The sequence below is a fragment of the Ammospiza caudacuta genome, chromosome 20 (assembly GCF_027887145.1).
Source record: "Ammospiza caudacuta isolate bAmmCau1 chromosome 20, bAmmCau1.pri, whole genome shotgun sequence".
Taxonomy (NCBI): Eukaryota; Metazoa; Chordata; class Aves; order Passeriformes; family Passerellidae; genus Ammospiza; species Ammospiza caudacuta.
The window spans coordinates 6,964,099-6,983,169 of NC_080612.1; the positions used below are offsets into that span (position 1 = coordinate 6,964,099).

At 49.9% G+C, this 19,071-nt stretch overlaps 2 protein-coding genes across 4 annotated transcripts in view; one reads left to right on the plus strand and one right to left on the minus strand.

Moving 5' to 3' along the window:
- Positions 1–3,277, plus strand: part of RFFL (ring finger and FYVE like domain containing E3 ubiquitin protein ligase) — a 31,264-nt gene extending 27,987 nt beyond the window's left edge. For all 3 annotated transcript variants that reach the window (XM_058817629.1, XM_058817630.1, XM_058817631.1), the window contains one exon: positions 854–3,277. In XM_058817629.1, the coding sequence (XP_058673612.1) occupies positions 854–1,035 (182 nt within the window). In that variant the 3' untranslated portion in view covers positions 1,036–3,277. The remainder of the gene's footprint in view (positions 1–853) is intronic.
- LIG3 (DNA ligase 3) lies at positions 3,209–17,765 on the minus strand. Its single transcript, XM_058817627.1, has 19 exons — positions 17,237–17,765; positions 16,636–16,752; positions 15,671–15,871; positions 15,142–15,293; positions 14,117–14,283; positions 13,417–13,494; positions 13,156–13,324; positions 12,360–12,515; positions 11,824–11,955; positions 11,007–11,086; positions 10,512–10,599; positions 9,558–9,635; positions 9,185–9,308; positions 8,744–8,886; positions 7,928–8,002; positions 6,459–6,605; positions 5,430–5,604; positions 4,713–4,804; positions 3,209–4,038 (listed from the first exon to the last, which is right to left on the minus strand). The coding sequence occupies exons 1-19, from the start codon at positions 17,763–17,765 to the stop codon at positions 3,799–3,801; spliced, it is 2,943 nt and encodes a 980-aa protein (XP_058673610.1). The 3' UTR covers positions 3,209–3,798.
- Positions 17,766–19,071: the final 1,306 nt, after the last annotated feature.

Below are 19,071 nucleotides of genomic sequence, written 5' to 3' on the forward strand. Positions count from 1 at the left end.
TCCCTGACACAACTTGAGGTCATTTCCTCTTGTGCTGTTACTTGGGAAGAGACACCCCTGTTGCTTCATTTGCCTCATCACTGAGAATCTCAGTGGTTTTTGGTTCCGTCTCACAGAAATTACTGTGTAAAAGCTAAAACTTCTCCTTGCCAGCTGATGGAGCAGCCACAAGGGCAATTCCTTTGCTTGCCTTGTCCCTTAGGGAATCCCTTCAGGAGAGCCAAGTGGGATTGCACAAACCCACCCCACCTCCCTTTGTCTGATCCCTGGGTGCTCTCCTGTCCAGAACTTGTTCCAGAGCTTGACAACCTTTTTGAAAATTAGTATCAGGAGAAATTTCTATCTAAACCTCCCTGGCACAACTTGAGGTCATTTCCTCTTGTGCTGTTATTGGGAAGAGAGACCTCTGTTGCTTCATTTGCCTCATCACTGAGAATCTCAGTGGTTTTTGTTTCCATCTCACAGATGGAAACAAAAATTACTGTGTAAAATATTAACAACAAACATTTTACTGTGTAAAACATTGGAAACAAACATTACTGTGTAAAAGCTAAAACTTCTGCTCCTTGCCAGCTGATGGAGCAGCAATTCCTTTGCTCGCCTCGTCCCTTAGGGAATCCCTCCAGCAGAGCCAAGTGGGATTGCACAAACTGAAAATCTCAGTGTTTTTTGTTTCCATCTCACAGAAATTACTGTATAAAACCTAAAACTTTGCTCCTTGCCAGCTGATGGAGCAGCCACAAGGGTAATCCCTTTGTCCCTTAGGGAATCCCTCCGGCAGAGCCAAGTGGGATTGCACAAACCCACCCCCCCTCCCTTTGTCTGACCCGTGGGTGCTCTCCTGTCCCCTCAGGTGGTGCTGGGCCCCCCAGCACCGAGGACAACCTGTGCAGGATCTGCATGGACGCTGCCATCGACTGCGTGCTGCTGGAGTGCGGGCACATGGTGACGTGCACCAAGTGCGGGAAGCGCATGAGCGAGTGCCCCATCTGCCGGCAGTACGTGATCCGCGCCGTGCACGTCTTCAGGACTTAGCGCGGCTCGGGGCTCGGGGCTGCCGTGCCTTAAAGCCTCCGTGCTCTTAGGGAAAGGGCCAACATCCCTGCCAACAGCCACCCCGGAGATTAGCGCGGACCCTGCTGCCGGAGAGGGAAGGAGGAAGCCTGGGGAAAGTGCTCTGCTCAAGCCGTGCCCCACTCTGCTCATCCCACCATCGTGCTTTACACCGCAGTGCCTGGACTCCTCGGAGCTCATTGCCAGCAATCATTAACCACCTCCATCCTAGGATAATTTGAGGACAGATGGATGCCCAGCTTTCCACCAGGAAGATCAGCTCCAGAGGCTTTGTAGTTTCCTCTGAATAATAAAAGCGAACTGGGGTCTCAACAAGTGTCCTTTGTTTTGCTGCTCAGGCTCTGCCCAGCAACAACTTGATTTGCGAAGGTGAAAATGTCACTGTGCTTGTTAATTCTACTTTTATTTTTAATTTAATGTTAAATTGTTATGCTTGCAGGACAGGCAGACCATCCCTGCTTTCCCTAATTCCTAGTGCAATTGTGGAAAATGTGTAATTTTTAATCAAGGTTGTCATTGTATTATTGAAAATTGTTGGGGAGGGAGGCTGGGAAGGCTCAGCCTTGCCCTGTGTGCTGGGTTTTTGTTTCTGTGCCAGAGGGAGGTTTCTGGTTTGGTTTTGTGACTTTGATTTCACAGCACGTGCCAGAGGTGGGGCTCAAAGTGAACTGTCCCCACCTGCTGAGGGAGCTACAAACCCAAGGCTTGAGCCTTCCCCAGGGTTTGGTGAGGAAAGCACAGAGCTGCAGAGCAGTGAGGACTCCACTGCTACACAATCATATTTAAGTACAGGTGACTTTTTCTTTTTTTAGAAGGGAATCATGGAAGAAAGCCTTTGTCTCCCTTGGCTCTATGAACAATCTCCACTGCAGATCAGCTTCCCCATCCTCCCCAGGGCTCAGTTTGACAGGTCTGTTACCTTCCACTGCTTACAAAAGCAGTTTTGTCCTTTTTGCTGGGGAGGGTAGGGAGAGGCTGTGGCCTGATCCCTGACAGCTCCTGGGCTGTGCGTTCAGCTGGAAGAGGAGTCTGACAGTTCCTCCTGGAGGTGATTTTAACTGGTGTAATTTCCCCTCAGTGGCCTGCAGGCACCCAGGGCTCCCGTGCTGCCCTCAGTGTCCCTCAGCACGGATGGCACTGTGCCCAAGCTGTCCTGGCTGCTCAGGACAGGGGCTGGCTCTGTGTGCCAGCCTGGCTGCCAGCAGAGAACAGCACAGAGCCAGGGGGGCTCCTGGGGCACTGCAGTGCAGCTGCAGGGACTCACCAGAGCTCCTGGGCAGTGCTGGCAGCAGCACAGGCACCTGGACACTTCCAGCAGCAGCTCTGAGTGCAGGGTCTGCTCTGGGAGCTGCAGCCAAAGCAACACCTGGGGTGAGACATCCATGGCTCAGGAGGGAGGCAGAGATGTCTCACTGAGGGGGTCTCAGAACTCCACAGAACTGCAGCTTGACTGCACTCAGCATTCTGAGCCCTACCTCTGTCTCAGGTCAGGCTGTTCTTTAATCTCTGACTTAAGGTGTAACAGATCCAGCAGGAGAAAAAAGTGAACAAGTCAGTGCAGAGAAAAGGGCAGCTAAGGAGTGACTCTGTTTGCTCTGCAGAGAGCACAGGGAGCTCCAAGAGCTGCAGGAATACACAACGTGCTGAACAGCCTCATTTGGGAAATCCACTGTGAAAATTCATGTTGTCATATTTTTCAATAAACTCAGGGCTGGGGGAATTCAGCAGGAAGAAGATGATTCCCCTATGGATAGATGTACTTTTCCTTGTACAGGGTAGGATTATTGTCTACAGCAGTCAAATCAAGCTGCAGATCAATGCCTGAGATTTTAGGGATGAGAAGATCCACCCACCCTGTGACTCCAAAATGTGCTTTGTGAAGGGAGGACTCTTCTTGTTTCCCTTGTAAAAATGGATTCTCTACTTATGGATATGAGTGAGTTGTTTTTAAAGGAAAATCAAAACCTGGAGGAAACTGATTAATGATCCAAAGGAATATAATGTTCTGAACTAATAAAGTAAATGGAAATATTTATGTGCGTTATGTACACTGTACATTGTTTAAAGATTTTAAAACTTAATATTCTACTTGAAAGGACATGTTATTCACTATTAAATCCTCTGGTACTATGACAGTTCAACTTACTAGTTTTGGTACAGAAGTTTGGTTTATAATTTTATAATAAAGTTGAATTGTGATTTAGTTATCTTTGTTTCTGAATCTGTTACAAGCAGAGATCCAACAGCTACTGCTGGACCTCAGCCAGAAATTGGGATCCCAGGTGCTGAAATGCTGTTAGTGGGGGGTACAGGGGAAAAAAAATTACCTGACAGCACAAATGACCTTGGCACCACAGCCAAGAGTCCCATGGAGTTGCTGCTCTGTTCTCCTGAGCAGGAAGAGAAGAACCTTTGGAAAATAAATCCTGACAGCAAAGGAAAAGCTGCTTCAGTTTTATTTATCTATAAAAATACCCAATCTTTAAAAACCCAAGGAGACTAAACCAGCACCTGGATAAGGGTGGTGGCCTAAAGTACGGGCAGGAAAATGGGATTCAGCAGTGACATTTCTTCAGAGAACTTTTAAAATTCATTCCATAGAGCTGCTCTGGATCTCTGTAACTACTGAGGGCACTTCTGTCTATCCACCCCTCCACGGAGGGAGGGATCTCCCGTTCCCTCCCCTCCCATTCCCAGCTGTGTGTGCCAGCACCGCCCCCTGTGCTAGCAGGGCGCCACCAGCCTGCGCTTCCTGATGCACTCCCAGATCCACCTGGGCGTCACCCGCTGCGCCCCGGGGTTGTCATCAATGTCCCCACCAAGCACGTGGGTGGCCGAGGCCGTGTCAAACTCCTCCACCAGGTCCCCGTCGAAGGCGATGAAGTAGCGGCGGATCCGCGCAAAGTCCGGCACCGAGGGCGCCAGGTACAGCTTCACCCCCGTGAAAATGTCCAGCAGGGGCTGCTGGGGGAGGAAACACAGCTTGGGGAAAACATTCCCTGGAATGGAAATGGACACAGGCATTCCTTGGAATGGAAATGGACACAGGCATTGGAATGGAAGGGAACAGACATTCCTTGGAATGGAAATGGACACAAGCATTCCCTGGAATGGAACACAGGAATTCCTTGGAATAGAAGTGAACAGGTGTCACGGACATATTTTATGAATAATCTTTTTCTCCTGAAAGGCTGAGGCACCTCAGAAACGCAATGTAAACAAAAATTATCAGCTGCTGTGGGATGCAGCAGGTGCATCTGTGATTTGTCTCATGTGGTTGTTTTTAATTAATGGCCAATCACAGTTCAGCTGGTCAGTCACAAGATTTTTAGATTATTATGACTCTCTGGTCAGTCACGAGATTTTATTATCATTCCTTTTCTTTCCTTCCTTGCTAGCCTTCTGATGAAATCCTTTCTTCTATTCTTTTATTATAGTTTTAATATATAATTTTCTTTAATATAATATATATAATAAAATAATAAATCAGCCTCCTGAAGATGGAGTGAAGGTTCTCATATGTTCCCTCATCCTGGGACCCCTGTGAACACTGCTGCAGACAGGCATTCCTTGGAATGGAAGTGAACAGACCCCAGCCTCCCCCACCCAGGCCACTGTCCTGCTCCCTCTGTCTGTACCTTTTTTCCATTGTCCTCCATCTCAGATGCTTTTCTCTTCTCCCCTCGTCTCTCCTCAGATTTTTGAGGGGATTCAATGACTCCTTTGCTGTCTGAAAACAAAAATATGGTTCATGCATGTGCTCTGTCCAGATCCTGGTTGTGTATTAATGTTAGGGGAAAGAGTAAAGAGCAGAAGGGGAAAGTTTTCTCTCCTCTTTCTGGAAAATCCATAAACTACTCTCACTAGTGAGACATTTTTCTACTGGAAATGGTGTGGGGCAGCCTCCTGCCCCATTCCCAGGCTGCTGCTGTCACCTCTCTGTCCTCTGTGACACTGCTCAGCAATGTGCTTCATGTTCCAGCTCAATTCACAGGAAATCACCTCCAGCCACGTGTCCCTTTACACACATGAATTCCATCCAAATCAAATCAAACACTGGCTCATGGCCAACAATCTCACACCAGAGTGCTGTGACCTGCACAAATGGGAGCAGTGAACACCACCCTGCACAGCATCACCAGAGCTGTTTCCATCCCTCTCTTCCCAACCCCAGGACACCTCAGAGCTGTGGCTACTCCATTCCTACAGGGCCAAGCCAAGGATCTGAACAGCTTTGCCCATTATCCCTGAGATCCATGGGAAAGGTGGGATCATCCAGCCTCTCACACAAGGCAAGGGCCCAGAGGACACAGCCCCAGGCTCCCTCCTGAAAGCACCATCACCTTACACCTCACCTTCTGCCTTCTGGGCTTTTGCAGGTGACTTGCTTGGGGGACTCTTAATACTGCTGTGAGGTGTGGAAGACCTGGAATTGCCATCATTCTCTCCACTGCTGCCAGCTGTGGACTCATCTTCCTCCCCAGCTGTAACACTGAAATCAGCCTTCTCCTTGGAGAGCTGGTACAGCTCCTGCCCAGAGAAACAGCACAGATCACGTCTGACACTGGAGATGAGCTGTGATGCACAGACTGCTCTGGTGTTCTCCCCCTGAAGTGTTTGCTCAAAAGCATTTTCTTCCTGCACCCCTGTGCAGTCATTTTCCTGTCACCTCTGTCCCGGCTCCCTGCATTCCACCCCTCTCCTGGCATTAAAGAGGAGCTAAAGCCACATCCACATCATCTGCAACAGGGCAAGAGCCTGAAGGATGAGCAGTGCCCAGTCTGACTGTGGGAAGGGCCCGTCTGCAGAGGGGTTTGTTCCTCTCTCCTCCCCACGGGGATGGCACTGGGGTGGCTGCAGCCCGGGGGTCCTGGCCAGTGCCACTTGGCCCCTGTGCTCCAGGGTACCCACAGACACTTTCCAAATGCCTCTCCCAGCCTCAGCAAGTGATGGGAAACTGAGCATGGAGAGAACAAAGGTCTGCCAAGGAGGTGGTGGAGTCACTGTCCAAAAGCCTGGATGTGGCACTCAGTGTCATGGTTTAGCTGCTGAGGAGGTCTTAGGTCATAGGTTAGACCTGATGATCTCAACAGGTCTTTTCCAACAGAGTTCATTCAGTCACTCTGTGGTCACCTCTGAGGAAGGCAACTCCTCACCCTGCCACAGGAGCTGATGGAACCAATGCCTGCAGGGACTTCTCCGACAGGGCACAGCAACACAACAGCTCAAGGGACCTGAGAGCCTCCAGCAAAACAACCCAGCCCGAGCCTGGCACGAAGGGAAAAGGGAAAGTGCCACTAGAGGCAGGAGGTGCCTTCAGTGCATGCTGTGATCTGCTGAAGCTCAGCCTGGTGCCAGGAGCTGCAGGGCCCCTGCTGACCCACCTTGAGCTGCTGCAGGTTGGTGGCTGTCTGCCAGTCCTTGTCATCGCGGATGCGCGTGCAGCGCGGGAAGCGGATGGAGATCCCGTCAGCCGTGTGCGCCTCGGCCTTGGAGAACTCGGCCCCCGTGATCTCCCACACCGGGGCCTTCTGAACACAGGGAGGGAGGAGGGAGCTGTGTCACACCCTGTGCTCCCTCAGGGGCCATAGCACACCCCTGTGCTCCCTCAGGGGCCATGGCACACCCCTGTGCTCCCTCAGGGGCCATGGCACACCCCTGTGCTCCCTCAGGAGCCATGGCACACCCCTGTGTTCCCTCAGAGCCACCTAAGAGAGCCATGGCATACCCTGTGCTCCCTCAGGGGCCATAGCACACCCCTGTGCTCCCTCAGGAGCCATGGCACACCCCTGTGCTCCCTCAGGAGCCATGGCACACCCTGTGCTCCCTCAGGAGCCATGGCACACCCTGTGCTCCCTCAGGAGCCATGGCACACCCCTGTGCTCCCTCAGAGCCACCTGAGAGAGCCATGGCACACCCCTGTGCTCCCTCAGGGGCCATAGCACACCCCTGTGCTCCCTCAGGAGCCATGGCACACCCCTGTGCTCCCTCAGGAGCCATGGCACACCCCTGTGCTCCCTCAGAGCCACCTGAGAGAGCCATGGCACACCCTGTGCTCCCTCAGGGGCCATAGCACACCCCTGTGCTCCCTCAGGAGCCATGGCACACCCTGTGCTCCCTCAGGAGCCACCTGGAGAACTCGGCCCTTGGAGAACTCGGCCCCCGTGATCTCCCACACCGGGGCCTTCTGAACACAGGGAGCCTTCTGAACACCCTGTGCTCCCTCAGGGGTCATGTCACACCCTGTGCTCCCTCAGAGCCACCTGAGAGAGCCATGGCACACCCTGTGCTCCCTCAGGAGCCATGTCACACCCCTGTGCTCCCTCAGGAGCCATGGCACACCCTGTGCTCCCTCAGAGCCAGCTCAGAGTGCCTCACCCCCACTCACTCTCCATCTACACAGTGACCTTCCTGGTCACCTTCATTGTTAAAACCACTTTTTCTCTAAGCCTTCACTAACACAAAATGCCAATTTCTAAGCACACCTTCTCCTTCAGGCATGCAGACACATTCCCTAAAGCAACAGCAACTTTTGGGTTGCAGTTGTGTTTCAACCCTTAAAAGTCAGATTTCTCATATCTCAAATTTAAAGTAAGCTCACTTCTGGAAGGGATTTAATGCACAAGAATATTTCCCAAAACTGCTGCAGGTGTGATTTCTTCATGAAGCTCTTAGCCTCAAATGCACCTGCAAGATTGAGAGATAAAAACTTGTGCTTAATTTCCCATTCCAAGTATGAAGATTTATTTTGTAACACAGACAACTTCTAAGTTGTCCTTCTAAAGGGTTTATAGGAGACTGCAGAATAAGGGCTGGGAAATGTTAAATGTGAAATGATTATGAGAGTACTTACCTTTGGATCTGGGACAATGAAGTCTGGGTAGTAGATTTTGTTGATTTTTAGCCACCTTGGAATTTTACTAGGATCCTATTAATTAAAAGCACAAAATTCATATTATTGACACTTATCATCATATACAAACCTAATTTTACAACAGAAACTGCTGAAACACAACCTAGAAATAGATCAGCACAGAGGTGTTACATTGCCTTTGCATGGATGGAACCTGCACTGATCTGCAGCCATTTCTTTAATCTAGAAAATCACAAATATTGCCTGAAACACAGCCCTCAATTCCTGTCATTTTGTGTGTGAAACAAGAACAGTTGCTCCAATTGTGATTCATGTAAAATTACCAATTTTTTTTAAAGATTCTACAATCTTAATACAAATGGCCTTCGGGATGTCAAGGTAATATTAAAATTCAGCTCTCTGTTGATTTTTCAAGTCTTGAAAAGCAAGACAAATCACTGACAGAAGTCTTAACTCCAACCCCAGGTTATGGAGCCACCAGACCAGAGTCTGACTGAGCACTTCCCTCCCACAGCCCCATCTAGTGACTGCCTTTGCCAATCACAACGTGCCCAAAAATCCAGATAAAAAATTGGGATCTTCCCAACAAAACCTTGTCCTAGCAGGAAACAGATGGTGCCTGGCTTCCCACTCAGTGTCTGGGTACAGATCCCAGCAGTGCCTCCTCCAGGAGCTGACTGCTCTGACTCCTCACTTGAGGTTGATGAGCTTTAACTCTGATTCATTCCTGGCAGGGCACTCCCAGCCTGCAGTGCAGCTGAGCCCTTGGCTGAGCATCCTTGGCTCCCCTCTCACCTTGCTGATCTTCACCATGTCCAGCTCTGTCTGCAGACGTGCCAGGGTGGCGTCATCGTGGCCACCAGAGCACTTGGTCACCGTGCACCACTTCTCACTCTTGGGGTCGTAGCAGCCCATGAGGAAGATGGACATCATCCCACCTGCACAGGACAGCAGGGCTCACACCTTGCACAGGACAAGCCACAGCTTTTCTGAGCCAAAATCCTTCTGTGGCTTTGGGGTTTGGGCTTGTGATGGCTGCAGGGCCACTGACAAAGCTGAGCAGAGCCCCTGCACTGGGCAACAGCCCAGCCCAACACCTCCAGTTCTGGAGCCACAGCAAGGACATGCAGCAGGTAACCACTGCTCCAGCCACCCTCATTCTGGAGGCCTGAACAGGAAAACTTTGGGAATTCCTTGAGCAGACAGAGCTCTGACTTAAGCCAACTCCAGACCTACCTTTGCTGCCTTGCCCATAGAAAGCCCCCAGCACCACCAGGTCAGCAGTGTCAGCCATTGCCCCCTCGTTGAGATAATCCTTCTTCACCTTCAGCCAGTGGCGTTTCCCTGGCTCATAATTACCCTGTGCAAAGGAAGGCAGAGCCCCCTCAGAGAGATCTCCTGGTGGGCAGCAGCTCCTCAGACAGCCCTGGGCCCTTTACCCAGCTCAGCACCTCCTGAGCACAGCAGGAGGAGCAGTGGATTGGGTGTCAGCACTGAGAGGAACCCAGAGATGTTTCTGGAATGCTCAGGGTGTGATTCTGTCTCAGAGCTGACTGCTGTCATTCCCAAATTCCCAGCTGACACCAGCACAGAGTGAAAGGGAACTTGCCTTTAAATCCTTCAGCACCAGCCCTTCCAGCCCCTCCCTGATGACCCGGGTGATCATGTCTGCCAGATCTGAAGCTTTCTGCAAAGGAGAGGGACCATGGTTAGCTCAGGACTCTAAAAAGGGCTCAGCTCTTCAGGCTTTGTGTTTGGAGCAGCGGTGCACTAAACCCAAAGCAGCTGCAGAGAGACGAAGAGACACTTTCACAACAGTTTTCCAAAGAGGATCCTGTAAATGGATAAATCTTCTCTTTGCTGCACACCCAGCGACTAAGCTGGGAATATGTCCCAAAAAGAGAAGGTTTGTCTGATTAAAAAACACCCCTCAGAGACATGGCTGCCCCACTGGCTGTGTCCCAGGATGTCCCAAGTCAGATTTGCTCAGCCAGCAGTGCCTGCTTCCTTCTCCATCCAACTGCCTTGGGACCTATGAACCATCTTTTACCCAAAATGTCCAAGTATTCTCCACCAAAGCCAAGGTGCCACAGAAATCAGCAGCAATGGGGAAAAATAATGGGACATCAGGCTTGTGCATAATCAAAGGAAAATCCCAGCATGCTGCTGCCTAAATGCAGATTTCAGCAGCCTGACTGTCTCAGGGCTGTGTGGGCACTGGAAGCTGCCAGTTTGGGAAGTCTGGCTCCCTTCAACCAGGCTGCAGTCACAGCTCTGCACTGCACAGCACACACTGAGTGACAGCAGGATTGAACTCCTCCTAACAGGGTCAGAGTGACAATGGCTACAAAATCATTAACAAGCCAGGAAACCTGAGGCATGCAAGTAAAGATTAAACTGAAGGGTTTGGGGACAGGAAAAGATGGGAATACAACATTGGCTCAAGAAGTCTTCCACATAGAGCAGAAGGAGAACCATTCTGCCAGGGTGAATTTGCAGAGTTAATAATAAAAAAAAGTGCTGGAGGAGCAGGGTCAGGGTTGCAGGGGCACTCTGGACTCACTGTGACATGTTTCATCTCTGAGAACAGGATCCTGTTGGGGATCTCCACCATGTTGTCGTGGAGGAACTTGCGCCGTTCACAGAGGGGCCTGGAGCAGGGCATGGACAGTGAGGGACAGGCAGCAATCCCAACAGGAACATTGAAAAAAGCTGCTGAAGTAATTAAATCATCCTAGAGAGCTCCAGAGAGGACAACTAGCTCTTACTTTGTATCCTATCACTTCCTGGAGGAAATTCCAGTGTTAACAGTGTGTTTAGAGGATGTGAGATGAGCAGCTGAGATGCAGCTGATCCCAGTGTTTTGGAGAGCAAGAGGAGCTCCACAAAAGAACTCTTGGCACAACAAGGTCCCTCCCATGCTGCCCTGATTTCCCAGTGAGTGGCCAGTCTGACAGCCCAGGTGAACTGGTCTGTCTGCATTAGTGGGGTTTTCCAGCCCAGGATTTCCAGTTCATCCCAGGAAACCAGCCCAGCCACTCTCCCCTGGCAGCCATACCTGTCCATCAGGCTGATGTCATTGAAGTAGATGCAGTCAAACACAAACAGGCAAACGTTGGCATCCTGGAAAGCAGCTTTCTGAAATACAATTAAAACAATTCTGCAGGCACAGCAAACAGTTTTAGCAAAGTAATAAAATGATGGATTTTAATCTCTGTAATATTTTAGGTATTATAAGCTTATGCCTCTTCTAAAAGGAGCATTCTGAGAATTCAGATTTACAGTGAATGAGTCCAAGCACAAGCTGAGAACATAAAAAATGTTCATTTCATAGGAATGGAAAATAATGCTAAAAATATTAATGGTTTTGGGCAATGCAACATCTGTCACTACTGCTGCAAAAAACCCACCACATTTCTACAGACAGCAGATTAATGGCTACTTTTAACTAAAGCACTTATAGCTTAATTTTTATTTTCCTGTCCTTTTCCTCACCCCCATTCAGCCTAGACACAAGCACTCCATAACATTTGCATGGAATAATCACTGCATCCCTGTGGTCCCCCAGGCTGCCATACATTGATCATGCCATGAGAAACAATGACAGAATTGTAACATTTTCCAAAGATTTTTTTAGTATTATTGAAATTAATTTCTGTTAATGTCCTGCCAGGGATCAGGTTAATATCAAATCTACTATATTAGAGTAGTAGCTTTTCAATGACAGCCTTCTCAATAATCTTATTTTGTTTTCCCCAGATGCTCTAACAAGCACCAGAGCTCTGAAATTATCCTGTGATAACAGATTGTGTTTAAGTTAGCAGTGTAACAGCCTCCAAACACAAAAATAATTTTTATTTAATTTTTCTTTTTACCTTGTGCACACCAAGAGTCCCAAAAGGAAGTGGCTTGCCAGTTTTATTGTCAATCAGGAGAACTTCTGAATCCAGAATCATACTTTGCCCACCAGGGAAAGCCTGGGGGATGAAATCCTTGAAATGGGCTACCTTGGGAAAAGAAAAAAAAGAAAAAAAAAAAGGAAAATAACTGGCTGAAGAGAGGGATTTACTCCAATGCAAGTGTTTTCTCCGTAAGTATATGTGGCACATCTGCACTTCTATGGTACCCACAAATAGAAAAGTAATGTTTTAACAAACAGAACCAAGTCACCCAACTGGCAGCAAGGCTCCCAAAATGCAGTGCATAGAGAGGATTCTATAGCAGACAGATGAAATGTAATTCCAAGCTCTTAATGTGTACCAGAATTAAATTATTACAGTTTTAGGTGTTGCTTTTCCACATTCTACACATGAATAAATCAGGAATGAGAAGGAATTCTCCTTGCCTATAGAAGGAAATATTGGGAATGCAGAGGAGCTGGCAGAGGGCTGAGGCAGTGCCCAGTGCTTACTTTGTGGGGGAGCACAGGCTTGAGGCTCCTGCTGAAGTAGCTGAAGTGATCCCCGTTCTTGTGCACCTGCACGCGCTCGCCGTCGTACTTGATCTCGGCGTACATCCCGTTGGGACACTTCTTCATGGCGTACTCGATGGACTTGCAGGCCTCAGCCTGGGGACAAGGGGACAAACCCCAGGTGACACATGGAACATAAAGCTACTCTTACCCAAGTTCATGAAAGAACTGCAATGAGTCCCCTTGTAGAGCTTTTTGTCCAGAATCTCTGTTAGCGAGTCCAAGTTTTCCTTAATTATTCACTTACTAATATCTGCATATGCCCAGATAATTATAGCTTTTCAGTGCTTATCCCCTCCAAAAGCTTTAAAATGTGCACTGTGCCTTCTGTAGGAGTGTGCTCAGCCCACAAGTAAATATTTAACTCTGCTTTGTTCACACAAAAAGCCTGACTTATTTGAATCTCTAATCCACTGGAAAGCTTACACTCTTTCCAGAGAGAGGATCAACTTCTGCAATGAGAGCAAACGAATACAAAAGACTGAGAGCAAGGGAAGGTTTTAGTTTGGCAGTTATTGAGTATATTGAATACTTGGCCTGGTGGAAGGAGATGCTTTCTGAACTGGAATTAAACAACCCTGAACACTGCACAGCCATTACCCTGGTTCCTGAGCCTCTCAGGTGAGGGTTAAACAACCCTGAGCTCTGCACAGAGCCAGCCCACACTGCCCTGGCTCCTGACCCTCCCAGGTGGGGTCTCTGTCCCTGCCTGGCTGCCAGGAGGGGCCCAACCTACCAGCATGGGCTGCACTGGGGTCATGAGTGAGGCCTGCACACTCAGGGTCTTCTTGAGCCCTGGCACCTTCTCTGCCTCCTGCTGGTTCTGCAGCACCCTCTCCACCACATCCTGCAGGTTTCTCGAGGCCTTGAATGCCTCGTAGGCGTTGGGATCCAGAGCATCCAACCTGCAAGGCATGGAGAGAGGTGGACATAGATAAGCCCCAGGGCTGCTGCTGCTGCCTCAGGAAATGAGCTTTTCTGGGTTCCTGTCACTTACACGTGCTTTGCTCCAGCATTCATTTTCAAGTCATGCTTAATTAGCCTGATGATGCACTTCAGGTCGTTGCCTGTACACCTGAAGAGGAAAAGATTCAGTCAAGGTATGAAGTGAACTTTCCAGTTGAAAAGAAAATCATCAAGGTCTCTTTAAAAAAAGGCCCCCCTCTGCAGAGGGTCAAACTAATCATGTTAATAGTGACACCTCAGAGACACAAGGGAATATCCAAAAAGCTTTCCAGCATCTTGATGCCAACATTAACTCTGCCTCAGTGTTGATGCACCTTCCAAAATTTACTTAATTAATGCATCAAGAGTAACTTATGGGAAAATCCTCAGCCTCAGATCAACACAAACTGAGCCAGACCAAAAATCTTTGTCTAAATTACTTGAAGGCTTTTCCCAACATGCTTAAGAACAGCAACTTAATTAACAGCTAAGCACCACTAGGGTGTTGTTGAAAATCATTTGTTTGATTGAAGTGTCCTGACAGGCAGGGACGAAGTTCTCTAGCATGAACAAGCAGCCATAAAAGCTCTCCACTGCTGTCAAGGTGTCTCAATCACACCACTAACAGCAGCTTACAGATGCTAATTAAGTTCAGTTTCAGTGGCTCATGATTCATTTTTCACCCACTCCAGCTTGTAGAGAACCACTCCAAGTGTTTGGGCAAACCTTCAGAGGTTGATTCCTTCCCTCACCTGCGACTGATCTGCTGCAGGACACTCTGCTGGTCATCCTCCTTGGTGAGCTTGGACAGCTGCATGAGGAACTCATCCACCTCCTGGATGGTCAGGAGGCTCTTGGCTGCTGGAGGACAGGTCTTGCTCTGCTCGAAGAAGATTCTGATGGTCTCAGAAACATCTCCCTGTCTCCAAAAACAAAACCAGGGTGTGGATGAGAGGCATGGCCAGAGAATGGGCGCCACGGGGGATTCTGCACGGTTCCAGTGAGGATTGCACAAAGAAATTGGAATCAAACACTTAAGGAAGCTGCCACGACACGTAAAGCTGCTCAGCTGTTTAATTTGCCAAGAAAGGTAATTAAGAGTACCAGCATCATCTCATGGCTCTATTTTTCACTGCTGCAGCAGCACAGACCCTTTATTTCCTCAGGATAAATCCACTTGTAAATCCAAGGACACGGGACAGGCTAGTGATGTCACTAGAAGGCAGTACACAGCAAGGCAATGAACAGAGATGAAAAAATTACCATTATTATCTAATTCACCCCTTTTCTGCACCTTGCAGTGAATCACAGGGTGCACAGTCAATCACAGGGACTCACTGCACAACTGAGCACCTGCAATTGCAGCAGCTTAATTGTAAGAACCAACTGCAGCTGCCAGTGACGGGTCTGTTAATTGAATCCCAGGTTTTGATGTGTGATGGTACAAAAAGAAGAATATAACTCAGTTCTGTAGCAGTGTGCCAGACAAAGGAGTTTAGAGAAACATATGCAGCCCACCTCGCCTAGGTAATTAGTCTTGCTTTCTAAAGCTTTGCCAGGTGAATTCTTGTCCTGCTTTCCATTTAAACATGATTTTCTACAGGTTCCAGATGGCAGAAAATGCTATGAAAACCGCTAAAGTCAAGGAAAACCAAAATAAATCACCAGCTCCCATTTTAACAGTCAAGCTAAGGAGTAAAAAACCTAAAGCATTACAGAATTTCCATAAGCAAAGAGCTGAACAGCAGAAATTAGGAGAGCAGCTGTCTGCACTCACCTGCTCCAGGTCCCGCACCATTTCTTCCTGGTTGCAGTTAAAAATCCTGCTGAACAGCTTTACAATCTGCTTATCATTCAAGTTGTAAACTATTTTAATGACACCTGGTAACAGCATCTTAATGGTCAGGTATACATCACCATGAAAACCATCTGGAAAAAAAAAAAAAAGAAAAAAAGAAAAAAAGCAGATTATAATAGTGAGGATTTATTTTCATGTCCAGGTTCTGGTTGGTTGTGTCCATTTGTGTAATCCTGGGGATAAAACCCACAGGTGGGGCTTGGAATTCTTAGGGGAAATAGCCACAATTTGCCTCTAAATTGGGCATCTACAACACCTGAGTGAGACATTTTTATCTGAATTTAGTATTTGTAGAGCTCACTTTTCAAATATTACCTCCACAGCTCAGAAACCACCGCAGCACAAGGCTGGGACCACACACAACAACCAGCTTTGAATGCCCCCTTTCCTTTTGAGACTTTGAAAAGCTGATTGTGAGAGAACTGAGAATTCCCAGCTGGCTCCACACCTCCTGCAGACCCCTTCCTGAGGAAGTCCTGGATGATCTGGGTTTTGACGTTGTAGCTCGGTTTCTCAGCCACCATGGCGCAGAGCTTGCGGAACTCGCGCAGCAGGCAGTCCTTGTGCTGGGGGTCACACCTGGCTGCAGACAGGCTTGGCTTCTGCGAGGAAGACTCGGCAGGAGAATCTTCTGAATTCTTTGGCTTGGCTGCATCAAACACATCACAAGTTGGTTTTGTAACAACATGGAGGAAATGTTGATGTTAGCTCTGCCTGGCAAGGTGGGAACAATCCCAGTGTGCTGGCAAAGCTTCAGAGCTGGAATTTATGACTTTTCTAAAAACCTTCCAAATATTTTTACCCTTCACATTACACTAGAATTTCCTAGATCTTAATTCTACTAGAAAAATATTACTAAACCATGGTGAAAATTAATGTCTCCTTGCAGATTCCTCTGTTTTATCAATTTTTATGGGAATACATCCCCATCCCTTTTGTCTCCAAACACCAATCTGATGTCTTTGGTTCTGGGCAGTCTGGAGCTCCAGGTGTGTGTCAGGTCAGTCAGAGCTCACAGATGGATTGTCCTGCTGGCAGCTGCTCCCCAGGACACGTTTTCCTTTCCATGAACACAACTGAGAATCCCTCAGCAGTTTTTTCCCAGATTTTGAGCTCCACGTGGGATAACTTTAGCCTGCATCTTTAGTTTAGCTGCAATGAGCCAATGGATGTAGGGATGGAGTCAGCCTGACAATGCGGGTCATGGCAGAACCTTTGTCTCATTGGGAAAACTGGAAATCCAGATATCTTTCAAGAAGTTCTTTCAAGCCCTGACAGCTTTTGACAAACCAGAATTAAAAACCACTAAATCATCTATAGATAAAAACCTACCAATCTGAGCCAAGCTAAAACCCCTCTTGATGCTGAGATTAAAATAAATTGATTTCCCAGAACCAGTTTCTTAATTCTTACCAGAGAATCCAGAGAATTTCTTTGGTGGATCTTTTGTGGTCAGCTGTCCTGTGGCAGTGAGTTTTGCCTGCACTATCACCTTTTTCTTTGGGGTACCTCCAGTCTTGGAATTGGCTTCTGGAAAGCAGAAAAGTTCAAAGAGACAGTCAGGAATAATCTCATACATCCCTCACCATATTATGTAGCTTATAAAGCAAACAGCCTTAAAAGAAATAGGAGTTGGAGGGGGAAAAAAACTCAAATGTTTATCAGATAACAAAAGTTAGAACAATATGTAATTTATTAAAGATCACAGAAAAAGGTGGAAATGGCAAATAACTAATGCTTTGTCATGGGTTTTATCTATCCATGAATTAAATCAGCCAGGCCTTGTCCACAATCAGTTGTGACAAATGAATCAAGGAGTGTCACTGTAGAAGTGACCATTTTTCCCCTTTCCTACAGGGCAGAGACAGGGATTGGAGCAGCACCACACACTTTGTCCCCAAGCCACACAAATAAATCCATGAGGATTTCATGGCAAAGGCAAAGCTGGGTGACACCATCTGGCATAACTTGAAAATAAGAAGAAAAGTTACCCTGGCACTGCCTCAAGCCTCACCTGAGATGTACTTGTTGATTGTTTCTTTCTCCTCATCCTGCAGCTCTTCCCACCCCTCCAAGTCTGTGATGTCTTCAATTTTCTTAGTGGTGGCCCGGGCCTTGTCCAGCTTCTCAAAGATGCACTTGACGTGGTACCACTCCTTCATGTCCCCTCCGGACTCGGTGAAAGGATTTGGAACAATCTTCCCAATGCGCACCATCCCCTTCACGATCTTCTCCTTGCACTTCTTGCAGCCCGCGGTGCCTCGCTTGGCATAGTCCACGCAGTACCGCTGCTCCGCCATGTCCGCGGCAGCCGCGCAGGCTGAGCGCAGCCAGCTGCCCAACAGCAGCGACAGAGGGAACGCGGGCTGCGGGGACGGCACAGGGACAGGCTGGGACAGCAGCTGGCACCAGCACCCGCGGCTGGCTCCGGCACGGCGGGACAGCGGCCTGGGCGCGGGGAGCTGTGGGCGAGGGCAGAACAGCGCTGTGCCCCGGCCGAGAGCGCGGGCGGCGTGTGACAGCGTCCTGCCGCCCGCGGGCATCCAGTCCGTGCGGAGCGTGCTGCGAGCGACACACGGGACACTGAGCACCCTCTGCCCGGCCCCAGCCCTCAGCCTCCCCCCGGCACCCGCTCCGCAGCGGCCTCCACCGTCCCCGCTCCGCTGCCCCGCACCCCGCGCCCTCACGGCCCCTCATCGCTCCCAGGCCCGCTCCCGCTCCAGCCTCTCCCCGAGGCCGCTTTCCCGCCCTGCCCGCCCCGGCCCGACCACCGGCTCCTCCCGCCGCAGCAGGCCCCAGACAGCCCCTCCACCGCTCACCGAGCTCCTCACGGTGCCGCCATCTCGTCCCCTGTCCCGTCCGGACCCCGGGACCCCCCCCCAGCCCCTCAGGCCGGGGCCGCCGCCTCAGCCGCCGCCGGGACACGAGCGCGCCAGCCCGGCTTCCGTAGGGCCACGCGCGCGCGCGGCGCACCGGGCCCCGCCCCTTCCTGCCCGAACAGCGGCTGAGGGGGCGGGAGCGCTCAGGCCACGCCCCATCGGGCCGCCTGGCCCCGCCCCCAGCGCGCGCCGGGAGCGTTTTCCCGCCTCGGGCGCGGCTGGGGCGGCACCGGGAGCGCGCCCGGGGCCAGGGAGGGTTCGTGCCCTGAGGCGGCACCGGGAGCGCGCCCGGGGCCGGGGAAGGACCGTGCCCTGAGGCAGCACCAGGAGCGTGCCCGGGGCCAGGGCAGGTCCGTGCCCTTAGGCAGTGCCGGGACAGCAACTGAGGCGAGGGAAAGTCCGTGCCCTGGGGCAGGACTGAGACCAGAGGTGGCACCGGGTCCTCGTCCTGGGACTATGGAGAGCTCCCCGTCTGTGAGGCGATGGAGGGACTGTGCCCTGCGGTAGCCCCTGCTCTGTGCCATGGGGCAATGGGGGTTCTGCACCCTGAGGCAATGCAGGGTCTCTGTCCTCAGGCGGTCCCAGATCTGTGCCGTGAGGTGATGGTTGGTTCCCACCACAGATGAGACTCCACTGTAGCGGTGTGCCCTGCCCTGAGGTGATGATGTGTCCCTGACCTCCCAAAGTTGGCTTTTCCTGAGCACTGCAGCAAGCTGAGGGAGGTGTGAGGGGTGCCCTGTTCCTGGCTGAGCCATGCTGGCTCACCAAGAGTGATCACCAACAGCTTTGAGCTGCTGTTGGATCAACTGGCCATAGAAATGGTCTCTTCAAAAGTTCTAACACTGTGTTTGTGCACTGAGCCACTGCCTTATCCCCAGCCTCATGAAGCTGCACCTTCAGGAGTGTTGTGCCATGTTGGTGCAGGTTTGAGATGCTGCCATGTAGCCCCACATTCTTCTTCACAGAGAAA

What these genes read in the sequence shown, in the direction of transcription:
- LIG3 (XM_058817627.1), bottom strand. Translation starts at nt 17,765, where the DNA reads ATGCCCGCGGGCGGCAGGACGCTGTCACACGCCGCCCGCGCTCTCGGC. An exon ending in CAGGAAGGGGTCTGCAGGAG is followed by an intron (nt 15,294 to 15,670) that starts GTGTGGAGCCAG and finishes TTTTTTTTCCAG; the next exon opens with ATGGTTTTCATGGTGATGTA. An exon ending in CCAACCTGCAGCAGCTCAAG is followed by an intron (nt 5,605 to 6,458) that starts GTGGGTCAGCAG and finishes TTCTCTGGGCAG; the next exon opens with GAGCTGTACCAGCTCTCCAA.